The sequence below is a fragment of the Lissotriton helveticus genome, chromosome 12 (assembly GCF_964261635.1).
Source record: "Lissotriton helveticus chromosome 12, aLisHel1.1, whole genome shotgun sequence".
Classification (NCBI taxonomy): Eukaryota; Metazoa; Chordata; class Amphibia; order Caudata; family Salamandridae; genus Lissotriton; species Lissotriton helveticus.
In genome coordinates this window covers 186,492,949-186,510,564 of record NC_136073.1, presented here as the reverse complement: position 1 = coordinate 186,510,564, position 17,616 = coordinate 186,492,949, and the positions used below count along the sequence as shown (strand labels likewise).

The 17,616-nt window shown below is 45.7% G+C and overlaps 1 protein-coding gene across 1 annotated transcript in view; it reads right to left on the bottom strand.

Moving 5' to 3' along the window:
* The window catches only part of CDH13 (cadherin 13), a 2,391,456-nt gene that overhangs the window by 206,170 nt on the left and 2,167,670 nt on the right, over nt 1-17,616 (bottom strand). Inside the window, exon 12 of the mRNA XM_078669939.1 lies at nt 16,337-16,570. Within this exon, the coding sequence (XP_078526065.1) occupies nt 16,337-16,570 (234 nt within the window). The remainder of the gene's footprint in view (nt 1-16,336; nt 16,571-17,616) is intronic.

Genomic DNA, 17,616 nt, shown 5'->3' with positions numbered 1-17,616 from the left:
GGGATCCAGGTCAAGGTTTGCCTGGTGGTGTTTGAAGCATGCTTGTGTAGGGTGTAACCTTTCCTGCCCCAGTGACTTTTCATGATTTGCTCAAGGAGTAGGGAGGTGGAAAGTCTGCTGTCACAGGGCGTTATTGCTTATGGTGTTTGCCCAGCAGATTTGGAGGATTTTCCTCAGATAAGTGTTCATGAAAATCTGGAGTTTGTGATTTTCACTGTTCTACACCAAGTTTCAGCTCCACACAGAAGGACACATTTTTTATAGGTGTTCTGCAAGAGTAACTGCAGTTGTGCTGACCATGTTAGCATTCAGGATCTCGGCTTTTCCCTTTAGGATGTTGAGGCCAAGTTGTGCTGATGTAGCTGTTACAGCATCTGTCTTCTTTTGCATCTGCAGATGAGTTTGGGAGAGTAGAGCCACATCATCTACAAAGTCTAGGTCATCAAGCTGCATCCAAGGTGTCCACTGGATCCCTTTCTCCTCCTCGTTGAGGACGTCTTCAGGATTCAGTTTATGGTGAGCTGGAAGATAAAATGCAAGAGCGAACAACTTTAGCGGACTCCATTCCTTACTTGGAAGTCTTCCATTAGTTTTTCTCCATTGACTATCTTCCAGGTCATTCCCTTGTAAGAGTGCCCGAAGATTGTTACACGTTTATCAGGCACACCATAGTGGAAGAGAAGACTCCAAAGGGTCTCTATGTCTATACTGTTGAATGCCTTCTCATAGTCGATGAAGTTGACATAGAGAAGGGAGTTCCATTCCGTTGACTGCTCAACGATGCTGTGCAGTATTGCAATCTGGTCTGGGCAGGATCTACCTTTGGGAAAGCCAGCTAACTGGTCTTGCAACTGAGTGGCAATTTGTTCTTTCATTCTGTTCAGGATGACCCTGTTGAACACTTTGCCTGGGGTTGCAAGAAGAGTGATCCTTCTGTACTTTATGCAGGTATAAAAGGTCCCCTTTCTTTGAGATCTTGATGAAATATCCATCCTTTCAGTCTACTAGCACCTTTTCCTTTTCCCAGATCTTTCAAAACATGGTGTAGAGCATGTCTAATGATGTTTCAATGTCTGCCTTCAGTGCCTCTGCAGGATTGTGGTCTGGTCCTGCTTCCTTCCCAATTTTCAGATGTTTGATGGCTTGCTGTATTTCTTCCTTTGCTGGTCTGCTGCAGTTGATTGGCAAGTCCTTGTCAGCTGGCTGAATGTCTGGACGAGACGGCAGCACAGTCTGGTTCAACAGTTCTTCGAAGTGCTTCACCCATTTTCATTGTTGGCTTTCGTTATCCCGCCATTGCCAGTCTGAAACCCAGCTGTGAAATGAGGAGGGTTATGCATCGGCTTAGCTACCCCACCATCTAAAATAATCCAAACTACAGAAACATCAACCAAAAAACATCCCAGTTGTGGAGCGAGAGGAATCTTGTTGTGCCTTGTGGTGAACGTCAGAGATCCCTAGAAGACACAAAGCTGAACCATCTGCTTTCGACCAAGACCATCATAATCAAGATATGGAACGTGAGAACCATGTACATGACAGCCATCCAGAAAACAACTTTGCCCTGCTTGGCATAAGTGAAAGAAGATGGACACAATCTGGAGAGAAATGTCTGGCTCCAGGTGGAATGCTGCTGTATTCTAGACACAAGGCAGCACAACCCCCACATACTAAAGGAGAAGCACTGATGCTAACTCTAGCAGCCCACAGAGGTCCTACTGGATGGGAAGCCCACGGTCCGGAAATCATAACAGCAACCTTCCACACAAAGAAAAAGAGGATCAACCTGAAAGTAATCTAGCACTGTGAACCCACAAATGACAACAAAGAAGAGGAAAAAGAACAGTTTTACAACAGACTTTAGACCATCCTTGAGAAATGCCTTGAGAGAGACATCACCATACTGATGGGGATCTCAATGCAAAGATTGGAAACAACAACACGGGGTATTTAGAAGTAATGGGCAACCATGGCCTTAGTGACATGAATGAGAATGGTCGTAGGTACACAGATCTCTGTACCCTGAACTGTCTAGTGATAGGCAGGAGTGTATTCCCACACTAATGAATTCATAAGTCAATGTGGGTGTCAACAGACCATTCAACAGAGAAGCAGATTGGCCATATCTGCATTGCGAGAAGTTCCAGAGGTCCCTGCAAGATGTGAGAGTGATGAGAGGAGCGGACGTGGCGTCAGACCATCACATTATCATGGCCAGGCTAAAGCTGAAGGAAGCGAGGATGGAATTGACCAACACCAGCGATTAACACCACTCTCCTCAAAGATGCAGAGAAATGGAGTGAATACTAAGTCACTCCTAGTACCAAGTTTCAAGTCCTGCAAGAACTAGAGGATGACAGAGACCTAGTAGAAAGTCAATGGGAGAAGATCAAGGATGCATCATGTAATTTAGAGTCTGTCCCCCAATCATAACTTTCAGTGCATCCCATGGCATAGTTAGAGGAGCTGACTTGTCACTTAAAAATTATAATAATAAAAGAGTTTTAGCATTAATGTATGTGGAATTTCTTAGTAATTTTGATTAAATGACCACCCAACAGGCCATGATACCTCCAGCAATAATGTCTGACAAACAATGAGAGAACACTGTGCTCAAAGATAATTTGCAGGTGCTGCATGATCCCGAGTGTGGTAATAATAGAATGATTGGCTAAAATTATGTTAATCCCTGACATAATTTCATACAAAGTGGAATAAAATGTAAAGCCAGACTCAAACTGCAAATATCTTATACTTTAACAAAATACATTTTCCCTAACACATGCAAATTCCTTACCTGATTAAAAACATTTGCTACGGGGGAGGAGCCAAGCTCGCGTCCGAGATGGCCGCGTTTTAGCTCGGCTCTGATCACTCTCCTGTCTGCAACAAATATCCTGTACTTTATCCTGCCCCGGGAAGTATTCCACGATGTGCAGTGGAACGACGATAACTCACAGGCACTTACCGTCTGCTCCGGTGATTCCTGGGTGTCACGGATCCTGAGTTACGCCCCTGTCTGCTTCGGGGCCTCCGGAGCGGCCGGGCCTGGCACTCCTTGGCGGCGCCCAGACTGGACGGGGCGCGGTGGCCGGCCTTTGGTGGTGGTGTGGAGTCGGTCGGAGGGGCCGATGTGCTAATAGACCGATTGCGGCCTCCCGGGCCTGGTCCGGCGGTCCTGCGGCCTGGTGTTGGGGAGCTGACTTCCATGGACGGGGTTAACCGTACATCTGGCTCGTCTCCCCTTTGTTCTCCGGCCCGGCCATTTTGAGTTCCTCCGCCCGGACTCGGAGAACGGTGCCGGCGGCATATGGGGTGCCGGCGCATCGCCTTCTTCTGGTGGCTCCCCTTCCTGCCCTGGTGGCATCTCCGCTGGTGGTTGCCGGTGTCCTGTTTTGCCCCGCTGATATCCGGGCGGGGGTCGGTGTTCGCAGCGGCCCCGACGGGCTTCTAAGATGGCGGCCGGCCCCGTGACTCTCGGCCTTGCGGGGACCGGCGATGCGGGTCCGCCGCGCGGCACGTTTGCTGAATACTGTAAAGGTGAGCCTACGCTTCGTGACATCCTCGCCGCCCTGCGCTCCTGGGGGGCATCCATGACCGCACCGACCGCTATCCTGGAGGGGGGTCCCTTTGTTGGGCCTGCCGGACCCCCCTCGGTTTGTGCGGCTTCATCTCTGTTGTGTGCTGCTGGAACTTTCCTTGGGGTCGTGGACCTGGAGGCTGCTGTTGGTGTGGATGTGCGGGGGTCCGCTGCCCTTCTTCGTCCTGTGCCTCCTTCTGCTCCGGAAGTTCCCCGGTTGGATCCCGTCTGGACCGACCTCGATGGGTCTCCTTTTCCTCTTTTGCCTCACATGGCCATACGAAGATCCTGTGACGGTGCCGCTGGACCGGCTTTCTCCGTATTCTCATCGGAACTTTGCCTGCTTTGCCTGAAGTGGTTACTGTACTTTCTGGATCATCCGGGTCACGATCGCTACAACTTGAGTGTATTTTTGATTCGACTCCCTGTTATTCACCTCCGGTTCCATGTGATCTGGTTCCTGGTGCGTTGGACGATTACAGTTTGCGAAAAACGTGGACAGGGTTGAGCTGATCTTGCCTCTGTGGACTGTTATTTTGTGGTATGGTTGGGTGATCCGTTCATAATTGTATGATTATGTTTGATACGTCTTTACGTTCCTGGAGCTTATCCGTGTGTTTACTATCTTCCCGTGGGCTCTGAGTATTTTCGGGCGGGGGGGTGGGAGCTGAAGGGGTTTTGATTATGTGGCTCCTCTCCCGCTGTTTTTCCCTGTTTCCCCTTCCCCCCCTTTTTAATCTAAGTGATTCTTTCTTTCTTATATTTCTCTATATTTCGGGTTCTAATTAGGGCGACAGGCACGCTGCTGGGGGGTAGGCCATAGCCTTCTGCAGGGGTGCAGGGTGGGCTGTGCGGGGTGGTGGGGGGGTCTGTTTATTGTATCTTTCCCTGTTCCTCTTTTTGGTTCTATGGCTCTTATGTATCCCCTAATTTCGTGGCGCGGTGTCGGCACGTAGCCCCCCGGGGTGTTTGTGCTGGCTTGGCCCTTTTGGTATGTCTGCTGTCACGGTTTACTACGCATTCATTTCTCCTGTTGCCACTAGTTCCATGTGCCGAATTAGTATTGGGTGCTTTGTTAGCCGTGGGGGGCGTGCACTGTCGCTGCGCCCTCACTTTCTCCCTCCCCTTTTTTGATGTCCTCTTCCTCCCCTTTTTTTCCCTTTCCCCACCCCATTTTTTTTTTTTTCCTCTTTTGGGTTGTTGTAACGGAGGGCTTTTAGTTTTGTAAGCGTATTTTTTGCTGTTTTATTATTATGTGCCCTGGTAGTGGTGGGTGGGTGCTGAGCAGCGATTGTGATTGTTCTTGATGTGGGACTCACGTTCTGCCTTTGCCAAAATGTACTGTTTTTTTGGTCTTTTCCTGTATTCGAGACTTCGGCTTGCTCACGGCCCGCCACGGCCCTCTGGACTTTACAGATTGTCATTATCCTGTGACACCCTTTTTTCTATTATAAAATTAACCTACTTTTATCCTGTCCGTGATGGCGACTCAAAGACTTGTTGCCTTTGCCTTTCATATGAGCTATTTAGAAATCCTGTTGTCTCTCCTGTATTGCCTCGTATGTCTCTTTATTGTGGTGGCCGGCCCGGTGGGTTGTAGGCCCGTATCTGTGCGCGCCTTCTGTACAATAAAGGTTTAAAAAAAACAAAACAAAAAAAAACATTTGCTACAACGTCAAATATGTCATTCAATATTGGATTAGGAAGTTTGAGAATGTTTTTACGATTGACTAAATTAGGTCACACATCAATGAGTACCTTATACTTTGAGATACCTTGTTCATCAACACAGAGGATAGAATCTGCCTGGATCTGAAGAACAAAGGTGACTTCCCTGTCTACTAAACTGAAAAATAGCTGCCTGCTAGAGATCATCTGTGATTGTAAATTACTTCTCTACTTTGAATTCAGGTTCTATCATTTACTTCATTAGTGGTGGCACACGTTTATTCGTCAGAAGTAAACACCACAACGTCCTACAGCTGAAACCAGTCTCACCCAATGAAAACTCTGCCCTAGTTTGAAGGGAACTTAAGAATCTACGTCAGTGGAAACAATTGCTTCCTAGTAGATCAGTTGACATTTCTTTGCTGGATATGTCTTCTGGATGATGACTTGTGGGGATGCTAGTGAAATTCAAAGAAGTGGGCTGGAATCCAATAATCCTGTCTTTAAAGATTTTTTTGCAAAGGAGCTGTGCAAACAGAACTTGTGGTGAACTTTGAGAAAAAAGAGCTTTGAGAAAATTCCAATGAAGGCCCAGTGACAACATTTCAGTTCTCAAGCTTGTCATGCTCTTTTTTAGGTCTCGGCTAGACAGCACAAGTGCTGTCTCTGAGGCAAGTTGAATATACTTTGTGGCCTTCAGACCACCCTTAGGATTCCTGTTTGCCGGCTTCATCATCGCTCTCCTATTCTTTGTCCCCATTTGTCCATGGAATGCATGCATTATGCTACTTCTTCTGTTTATCCCTCCTTGAGAGCAGGGACCAATTACTACTATCCATTCACTGCCTCCATTTAAGGAACTGCTTAAGGAACTACACTTTTTCATCTTTGTAAGCAAATCACAGGAGCACTCGTGTTTTCAGCTCCTCGGAGCTTTGTTTCTCTAAATAAACCTGTAAATCATATTCTTATCTCATCACATTTGCTGTGCATTAAAAAACTAAGATTATATGTCACACGTGTCTTCTGAGATTGCCTGTTTGACCGCTTGCGTTTTCAGTCATTCCGAGCTGCATTTCTGTAAATGAGCCAGTAAATCTTATTCTTATCTCTTTACATTTGCTATGCATTCAAAGACCAAGATCACATGTCAGACATTGTTTTCCGAGGGTGCCGGTTTACTTTTCTTTCTCTGACAAATATAAGAGGATTTTTTTAGTGTAATACCTATATTTTAAAAATCCTTTTTCACTTCATTCTCACTTATTTAAAATGTTATTCTTATGCTCACCATTATCCAGCTCTCACAGACTTTTAATATCCACAGATATCCTATTCACCTGATTTCAAATTAGTTCAATTTCTTACACTTCCTGAATAAACAAAATATCCTTGGTTTCTCTTAACTAGTAGGAAGGCATACCGTGCCCATTTCCCAACCGCCATCTTGGCCTCTAGATCCCCCTTTTCAAGTAGTGTGTTTTAACTGCCCCATTAACTGCTGTATTGTACGCTGTGACCTTAACATGTTTGGCCTTTGTTGGCATTACGAATTTTCACAGCACTAGGTGCATTGATTGACTCACTGTGATGCCTCAATAGTATACACAGCATACAAAATACTTATGAGCCGATTACAATGTCGTTCGGAAAGCCTCTGACCGCTAGTAGGAAGCTTTCTGACCACGGTTGGAGGCTTTCTGACTGACACGGTCAGTTTGCGGTCCGACTGCTGATTTTAATGTCGAAGTCGGTGCGTGAACCCGCCGGTCATTCTGATGTAGTTCCGACCTGCTCTTGGAGTCTTCTGGTCTGTCAAAACCACACCATACATGTCAGGCTGCGTATCTGCAGTCGGGATTACCATGTCGGTCTCCCACAGCATTTCCATGCCACGCTTTCCGACACAGAAAAACTGTCGGAAATCGACTTTGGGGGCCCCTAACAGGCCACCCTTGCCTCCGTGGCCTACAGTTGGTGGGCAAGGGGGTACTGAGGGTGCCCCCCTGTAAATCCATGCACTGTGTGGCAAGCATCATGGGATGCCTGCCACAGGGTGTAGGGTTTTACACACACACCCATTTCTTTATCGGAGCCGGTATTACGGCCCGTTTATGGCCATAACACAAGCTCCCATAGAGAAATGGAGTATCCAACTGAACAGTGTTCGGTCGCATTGTAATTAGGCAGGCAGTCGTTCTTGAGACCGCGTATGGGCACAATGAAAGATCACAGTGCTAGACGCGCTATTAATACAGTGCTTTTTTGCACAATAATATTAACTCTCCTTCCGGCTATTTCTCTTTTCCTGACCCATCCACACCCTATACTCACATTAAAAAAAGTGTTATAACTTGGCCTGCGCTGGTCACATCTTTTAGTTGTGTCCAGCTCTCATACGTCACTGCATTACTCTCTCCTGCTTTTGCCTCATTTAACTGCTTCCTCCTGCTGTTTGCCTTGTTTTTCTGAATGCTTCCTCCTGCTTTCTGCCTCTTTTTTCACAGCTTTTTCCTTGTTTTTCCCAGTTGCCTCTCTTGCCTCTGGCCTGTTCTCCCGCTTCCCGCCTAGCCCTGCCAACCGCCTCCCAGCAATACTCCCTCCTCCCAGGAGCTACTTAACGGAGGCTGCCGCATGCAGTGGGTGTGTCATAGTCAAGCCCGTCTTCGCCTTGACCGACTCCAGAGCCCTTACACCCCATTATAGTACACCACCACTGACCTCCTAGACCTGGTCCCAGGATGCACCAAAAACCTCTGCTGCCAAATATTCTTGCACACCACTAGAAGGCCTTTCTCCTGCCAACACTGCTGCCTCACTATCAGCACTGAAAGCACTGAAGCAGTTACTGACACCAGCGGCACCACAACCACGGTTGCACCTGCTAAATCAACATAGAGCACCACATCACAACTCCAGTGCATTCTACTGGTCTGGGAGACAATCTATTCCCTTACCCCAGACATCATCAGAAACCTGGCTAAACCCCACCTCTGCCCCAGACATCACAACCACCATCTCAAAGATTTACAAGACAACACACTGATACTGAAAATAAATGCACGGAGGCAATAAAGCCATCATCTGCAGGGACACCATTTGCTGCACAACATCCCCTGATGACCCGACACCAGTAATGGAACACCTCAACTTCCAATTACTCGCAGATGAAAAAAGCACCATCAGAGGTACTATTGCCTACAGACCACTAGTACCACACCCCTTCTGCAATGCCATCCCCGAACTCATCACCCCGATCGCAATCGATGCTAAGTCCTACATCTTCCTAGGGGGTCTCAACTTCCACCTTGATGACCACAATGACATCAAATCCACTGACCTCCTGGAAAGCATGAGCAACATCGACCTCACACAGCTAGTCACCAACCCTATCCACATCACAGGGCACACTCTCAACCCCATCTTCACCTCCAGCAACAGAGGCACGTACATCCACACCATACCACTCTCCTAGTTCGACCACCACAGCATACACTTCACCATCTTAGGACCCACCAAACCTGACACCCTGCCCCCCAGATCCACAAACAGAGACTGAAAAAAGGTATCAGAAGTCCAGTGGAGTGACACTCTCCGCTCCCAACACCCAGACTCTACACACGACCCTGAACAAGCAGCTGAGAGTTGTCCCAGTGGAGCACAGACTGTGCCAATGCCATTCCCCCCGCTAAGACAGCCAGGGCCAAAGAACAAAGTAAAAGAGCAAGCTAATTTACTGAGGAACTGCACTCTACCAAATACAACTACTGACAACTTGAAAGGAAGTGGTGCATCAGCAAAAAAAAGGAAAATTGCACCGCCTTTAGGTCCTCTCTAAACCAGTACCATCACCTCCTGAAAAAAACAAGAAGAATGCCCTACCAGACTGCATCAAAACCATGGCAAACAACATCAAAGAACTCTTGACCATCATGAAGCAGTTTACCAACTATTGCCTACAGACCACCAGTACCACACCCCTTCTGCAATGCCATCCCCGAACTCATCACCCCGATCGCAATCGATGCTAAGTCCTACATCTTCCTAGGGGGTCTCAACTTCTACCTTGATGACCACAATGACATCAAATCCACTGACCTCCTGGAAAGCATGAGCAACATCGACCTCACACAGCTCGTCACCAACCCTATCCACATCACAGGGCACACTCTCAACCCCATCTTCACCTCCAGCAACAGAGGCACGTACATCCACACCATACCACTCTCCTAGTTCGACCACCACAGCATACACTTCACCATCTTAGGACCCACCAAACCTGACACCCTGCCCCCCAGATCCACACACAGAGACTGAAAAAAGGTATCAGAAGTCCAGTGGAGTGACATTCTCCGCTCCCAACACCCAGACTCTACACACGACCCTGAACAAGCAGCTGAGAGTTGTCCCAGTGGAGCACAGACTGTGCCAATGCCATTCCCCCCGCTAAGACAGTCAGGGCCAAAGAACAAATTAAAAGAGCAAGCTAATTTACTGAGGAACTGCACTCCACCAAATACAACTACTGACAACTTGAAAGGAAGTGGTGCATCAGCAAAAAAAAGGAAAATTGCACCGCCTTTAGGTCCTCTCTAAACCAGTACCATCACCTCCTGAAAAAAACAAGAAGAATGCCCTACCAGACTGCATCAAAACCAGGGCAAACAACATCAAAGAACTCTTGACCATCATGAAGCAGTTTACCAACTCTGCAGCCACAGAGAATGACATCACCTCCTCACTGGAAGTGTGCAACAACCTCGCATACTTCTTCCATGACAAGATCTAAGCCACCTATGAAAACTTTGAACACCAACCCTCCACCACAGACAGCATCAACCAGCTCACATGCATGAACACAAACCCCAAACTCCTTCTCAACCACTGGAAACTCCTAACCGCACGAGACACTGTCATTATCATGAACACTCTGCACTTTGGAGCACCCACGGACCTAAGCCCCCACCACATCTTCAACCTTGTGGGCAAGACAATAAGTGACAAGCTCACAAAGTTGCTGAACACCTTCGTCACAGCAGCTTCCTTCTCTGAGGACTGGAAACATGTTAAAGTGAGGCCCCTCCAGAAAAGAAATCTGCCAACCCAACTGAAATGAAGAACTACCGACCCATCTCTCAGCTCCCCTATTCAGCAAAAATCCTTGAGAAAGCGATCAATTAGCAACTCACCCAACACCTGGAGGATCAAAACCTCCTGGACCCCTCTGAATCTGGATTTAGAGTTAATCACAACACTAAGACGGCCCTGATTGCAGCCACAGATGACACCAGAGCCCTCCTGGACTGCGGGGATACAGCAGCCCTCATCCTCCTGGTCCTGTCCACCACGTTTGACTCAGTCTCTGACCATATTATGATCAACAGGCTCCACCACATCAGGATTCAAGGATACACCCTCAAATGGATTGCCTTGCACCTCCCCGTTTGGGAAAGGTGTGCTTAGTTTTAGATTGCGCGTTAGCGCTAGAGGGTAACTAGGTGCACAGCGCTACTGACATTTTAATAATTCCCGTTTTTGCTATTTAATTTAAAACTGTGTTCTTAGCCCCTGGTTTTATCATATAGTACTGCGCCCACACACTTGCACTGTAATTGTGCCCCTCACCGTTTGTAGAGCGGCTTGCAGCGTTTCTTTTACTGCCACTCGAGGCGCCTGCCGCCATCTTGGGGGTGGTTTGGACTCCGACCACGCCACTTGCCAGAGCGCTCTAGTGCTCTGATTGGACAGCAGGTGAGCCTCTATTTAAAGCTCACACCTCTCCGGGCAGCGGTGACGCGCAGCGGAAACGCCTGACTCTCGCCTGAGTCAAGCCAGAGTCTGCCCGTCTGCGCCCGTCAGCACTAAGGAGGCGTGGGTGGCGGGTGACTCTGACAAACCGTATACCTGTTGTAATGCAAACTCCTGACTCAGGTATGTCCCGTGACTTTTTGTTATCATTTCAAGGGCCCCGTGGCCCTTGTAATTGTTCCATACTACCTCACAGTTGGCATGGCCCTGCTAGCTGTGCCCATTGTCACACGACATTAAGCCCTGAACTAGCAACAGAGACACCCACAGACACTATTCTAGTGTGAGGTGGTCTAATTAACGCACGCTCCCTAGTGAAAAATGCCCAGAATATTTACGACCTTATCACCGATTCACATCTGGACTGGCTCTTGGTCACAGAAACGTGGCTAAAGCCGTGGTGTAATCCCGCTCTATCCATAGCCTTGCCTCATGATTATCTTATTCAGCGCTTAGATAGACATGAACGACGGGGTGGGGGCCTTGCTATTATTTATCGAAACATTTTCAAATGTTCTATCGAAGAACTGACGGAAATAAAAGAGGCAGAAGCTTTAGCCTTCTCTCTTGAAATCCGGGATTCCTTTGTTTTCTCGGGGGCCTTTATCTACCGCCCTCCGGGCTCTCCTATAAAATTCTTGGACTCTATAGGTGAGGTGCTGACCGATCTAACACTCAGGTTTTCCAACTTCTCAGTTCTGGGCGATCTCAATCTGCACCTTGAGTCCCCAAATGATTCTGGGGTCAGCGGTTTTTTAGACACAATTGAAGTGTTGGGTCTCACTCTCGTGAATCAGGAACCCACCCACCATGCAGGACATTTGCTAGATTGTATTTGTTCTAATTATCCCAGTCTGATAGCTAAACCCCCCTGTCCTCAGGTATGGACAGATCACTTTTTAATTCCTTTTAATATAATTGGGACTCCGAAACCCTCCTCAAGGCCTCTAAAGGGCAATGACACATTGCATACTAAAATTCTTCCGGATTGGAAGTTATTAGCCAGCAGACCTGACATTGTTGAGAAACTTAAGACTAGCCTACCAGTTCTAGTTGACTGTACCTCCACTGATAATCAGACTTTCTGTGACTGGATTGCTGAAGCAGGTACGTTACTTAAATCATCTAGAAATGAAAACCCCAAATCCAGGAAGCCAAAAAAGAATGCCCCCTGGTTTACAACAATTCTCAAGCTTGAATTAGGTGAAGTAAAAATAAAGGAACGGAGGTGGCGTCGAAATTATGACACAACTGCACGTACTACTTATATAGAAGCGAGACGGAAGTACCATGCAGGAATAAAGTCAGCAAAAAAAACATATTATCTGCAGGCCATATCATTGGTTGGCCAGGAACAAAAAGCAATCTTTAAGATTGTTAAGGATTTTATGAATCCTTCAGCTCTATCGCAAGCAATCCCTCCATCGCAAGACTTCTGCAATGCGATATCTGATTATTTCGACAATAAAATCCTGGCCATTACAAATACCTTTCCATCAGGAACTGTTGCAATAATGGATGCTGAAGAGAAAGGGGAGACGATATCGTACCCTTGCTTGGATGACTTTGCCCCAGTATCTTTGGAGGAATCCGCCAAAGCGATCTTAGCCAGTAAATCAGGCTCCCCCTTTGATCCCTGCCCTCCCCCGGTGTTGCATTTATTAATAGAGATGGTTAACCCAATGATAAACAAAATCATCAATTCCTCTCTAGCAACGGCTAATATCCCCAATGATTGGAAGCTGGCAGCTGTTAAGCCGCTCCAAAAAAAGGCCCTGGCCGATCCTACTACCCTGTCCAACCTACGCCCGATTTCCTTGTTACCCATTCTTTCCAAGCTGACTGAAAGGTTTGTCAACAGCCAGTTGACTAACTTTTTGGAGAAGAATAACATTCTCCATCCCAATCAGTCAGGATTTCGGTCAGAACACTCTACCGAATCAGCCCTATTATATACTACAGAAACACTTAGGGCAGCAATGGACCAAGGAAAGAAGGCTGTCCTTATCCTACTTGACCTGTCGGCAGCCTTCGATACGGTCTCTCATAACATCTTAGTGGACCGGTTGGCTGCCGCAGGGGTAGGGGGACAGGTGTTGGCCTGGTGTAGGAATTTCCTTACCAACAGACACCAAATAACAGTTTTAGGGCCATACCAATCTGAGGCCAAAAACGTCAGCTCAGGGGTGCCGCAGGGCTCTAGTTTGAGCCCTGTTCTTTTCAATCTATATATGGCACCCCTGATGAAACTGATCGCGTCATTCAAGATCAGTTCTATTTCATACGCTGACGACACCCAACTGATTTTGGTGTTGGATAAGGAGCGCCCAGGTGCCGAGGAAGATCTTAAGGATTGCCTTGCAGCAATCTTTAAATGGATGACTAATAACCATTTAAAGTGTAACGCCGGAAAAACTGAGATCCTTCCTTTTGGGAATGACAATCTTTTTTCCCCAATAGCATGTTGGCCTTCGGATGCTGAAGTGCCCCCCAATACAATAGCATCTGTTCACAATTTGGGCATGAAATTTGATAACCAGCTATCCTTTAAACCCCAGGCTGTAGCAGTAGCAGGCACGTGCTTTCAAATCATTAAAGCACTAAGGACGTTTTTTGATCTTCTCCCTTTATGGGCGAGGAAAACTGTCGCAGTGGCCTTAATAAGTTCTAGGCTGGACTACTGTAACGGATTATACGTTGGAGCTAATAAATCTGTTCTCCACAAATTACAGATGGTCCAAAATGCGGCAGCCCGCCTTGTTCTACGCCTGCCTCGTAGATCGTCAGCCTCAGCAGCCCTAAACACCCTTCACTGGTTGCCAATAGGTAAAAGAATTTTATTTAAACTTCTTCTAATTACCTTCCGGGCTTTTCACCAACGAGGCCCTACCTATTTATATAATGGGTTTAAAAGATATTATCCATCACGAAGTCTGAGATCTGCAAGTCAGAATTTACTTTCCCTCCCCTATTTTAAACTAGCCACAAAAGGTGGCAAATCCCTTTTTGTACTCGGGTCTAAAGCCTGGAATAAACTTCCACTCTTTCTGCGGTCCTTTTCTCAAGAAGCCCCCTTCAGGAAGGCATTGAAAACTTGGATCTTCTCATTGCCCGACGCCACTTGTAGGACTTTAGTGTAATGTGTGATCAGAAATCAGAGCACCTCTTTTTCCCTTTCCGACTCCTCCATCTGAGTTGTGTAATGCGCCAAGATACTCCTTGGAGTGGAAGCTGCGCGGTAGAAATGCTCATTACATTACATTACATTACAGTAGAACCCAGTGGATCTGCCTCTCACCGTTCACCTCAGAGCCCAAGAAGCTCACCTGCAAAGTCCCCCAAGGATTTCTCCTCTGCCCAACCCTCTTCAACACCTACATGACTCCCCTGGCTGCCCGCGTCAGGTCGCACAGACCAAATATCATCTCCTGCACCGACGACACTGTTCATTCCCACACTGTCTGAAGATCCCCCCACCACTAAAGTTAACTTCCACAGATGGATGATGAACTTCACAGACTGGATGAAGGACAACTGTTTCAAATTCAAGACCGAAAAAATGGAAGTCCTCATCTTTGCGAACAACACCTCATCATTGACTGACACATAGTGGCCCACAGAGCTCGGCACACCCCATTCCCCAACAGACCATGCTCGCAACCTCAGCCTCATCCTGGATAGCAAGCTAACCATCGAGAAGCAAGTAAAAATAGCCTCATTTGCCTATATCTCCACATTCAGATAGCTCTGGGTGGACACCAGAAGGACCACCATGCTAGCCCTCATCACCAGTAGACAGGACTACAGAAGCACACTCTATGCAGGAATCACTGCACACCCCCTGAGGTGACTCCAGACAATACAGAACCCAATTGCAAGATTCATATTTGACCTCCCCAGGAGAAACCACATAACACCACATCTCAAGAAACTACATTGGCTCCTGCCATTTCAAGATGGTGACCCACGCCTACAAGACCCTGCACAATGAAGGACCAGCATAATTCAACAAATTCCTGACCAGAAACCTTTGATCAGTTTCCCTCTCCCTCACAGACACCCAACGGATCTGTCAAGCCAACAACAGAGGACGTCCTTCTTACACCTATCAGCCCAGGCTTGGAACAACCTCCCCTTCACCTCAGGACAGCACCGTCAATCTAGAAATTCAAAAGAGAACTAAAGACCTGATTGTTTGAATGATCAAACCTCCATGCAGCAGCTAACAGCTCCAGCAACTCGAAACCCTCACAGTTGATTTGCCAAGCTCTATACATTTTTGATTGACTGATTAATGCTAAACAACAGATGTGCTTCTAAACAACATGGCAAAAGACATACACATTGACAAGGCCAAAAGCTTGGGCATTGTTGAGACCAATTGGCTTTACCAGTGGATGCTTATGTTTCCCACCCAGAGCTTTTTTGGTGGAAGCTTCCGGTTACCACTGGACAGTCTGGATTGCATTAGTCCTTGTGAGGCATACATCGAAATGTAAACTTTTAAGGGGAAATTGGACGAGCCACCAAATTTTCTACATCCATTTTTACACTCCAGTTAATTTCAGAAGGTGCCTACTTCTGGTCAACAACATAGATCATACTTTGTCTTTTTGTTCTCCTTATTTGCATTTCTGTTAATTAACATTACCACTTTATGTAATACTGTCATACAAAGAAAATAACATTTTGCCTTGGTTTGGATCTTCATTCCTTACTTCTTAAAAGTCTCATAAATTGGCTACTTGTAGTAAACTTGCCAAAAATGGGGCTTGCACCTATTTTAAAAGGAGGAGCACAGGTTTCTTCACAGAAACGAGTTACCTTTGTGTGTCAGATTGTCTGGGCATATAGAAGCCAAATATGGCTCAAAAGGACTCTCGCCCACAGTATTGTTGTAATAGATGATTTTTCCAGCACACTTGTGTGCACCCTTTCTCTGAGATTTGCATATTTTATCTTTCTAGACCTCACTTCCAGAGGTGAGAAAATGCTACCTTCCATGATAAATATTGATGTCTAAGGCCTGAACTTTGGATCATTGCCCTCAAAGGCTAGTTGCTTCCACTTTAGCAATTTCACACTGAATAACAGCAGAATACACTAATAAATAGCAGAGGGAAATATATACCAGAGAGTGCATTGTTAAATAAGACATATTAGAATTTTGACAAAGTACATGAAGATTCCGTTATATAAAGTTTGTTAAATCAATGGAAGAATGAGGGATTCTGAAGGGTGGCATGAGAAAGACTTGTATGTAGACTCATAAATACTTACTATTAATCATGGTAATTTTCCATGCCTTATCCGGTAAAAGCTGTTTACTCAACTCAAATTTGAAAGGGTCTACATTGGGGCGTAGATCTTTATCTGATGCTCCCAAGATGACCACATTAAGGTCTTTTGCTTCTTCACACACTTTTGCCCACGTTGGGTAAATAACGGGTGCATTGTCATTGACGTCTTCCAGAATAACGTGTAACGTTCCAGTACCAGTTGCTGGAGGACTACCTGAATGGAGAAATCAAGAAGAAAAAAATGTTCATGCTTTCATTTGCACAAGAAAAGTATATTACGATTATAAATCATGAAACATAACTTAAGTGTTACAATTAGTTTGAATGACTCCCATATTTTGTCAGCCACTTGTCAATGATTCCCAATCCAAAAGACCAAAAGTTAGAACAAGAAAATGTAAAATGTTGTGAGTTTCTGATACCAAGAAACATTCATTTAATGTTCAATGATAGTACAGGTGTCACAGCTAAAGTATTTAAAATGTGCATCCTGATCTTGCACTGATAAAAAATGAATTAAGTATTACACAACATGGAAAAAAGTATACTCATTTGGCACCTTCAAAGTGATTCGAAACACAAATTACAATCAATGATGAATCTCGTGACATTGAAGAGCTGGGGATAGCCAGTGAAATGCCAGCAGTGCCAATATCCAGTTGTTCATCTCACAGGATGCTGGTGAGAGGATTGTCTATAATCATCTGCAGTGAATGATGTCATGAATGACACACGCTCAACATGCTACAGCAAAACCTGTTGACTTAACCATCCAACTCTTAGATTAAAGATGAGACATTGTAAATGCAAGTTAAGAAAATGTAGGACTATTCCCTATGCAAACTCCCATCCTTCCACAATGTCAATGTGTAATACACACTCAAACGAAGCCCTGATTAATGAACTATGCTTTGGATTATGGGGATAATTTTGTTATGTCATGAGACATTAATATAAAAAAATCTGCTGATTTTAAAAAGTTACTTCATAAATATTGGCTGCCCTTTTAATTGATATGCTTGCTGATATTAAAATTATGTAAATAAATACTACAAGGGGTCAATCAAATCTTTGGTAATTTTCAAAAACTATTGACAATAGAGTTTTATAAACAAATATTCCTGCATTACTAGCAGTTATGTATATAGTGCTGGCATAACAATTAACTGGCAGTGAAAAAATATACATTGGAAACAGGATAGGTATAATAAAAGAAAGGGACAGGACATATGCATCACAAACAAATGCTCTGTCATTCCC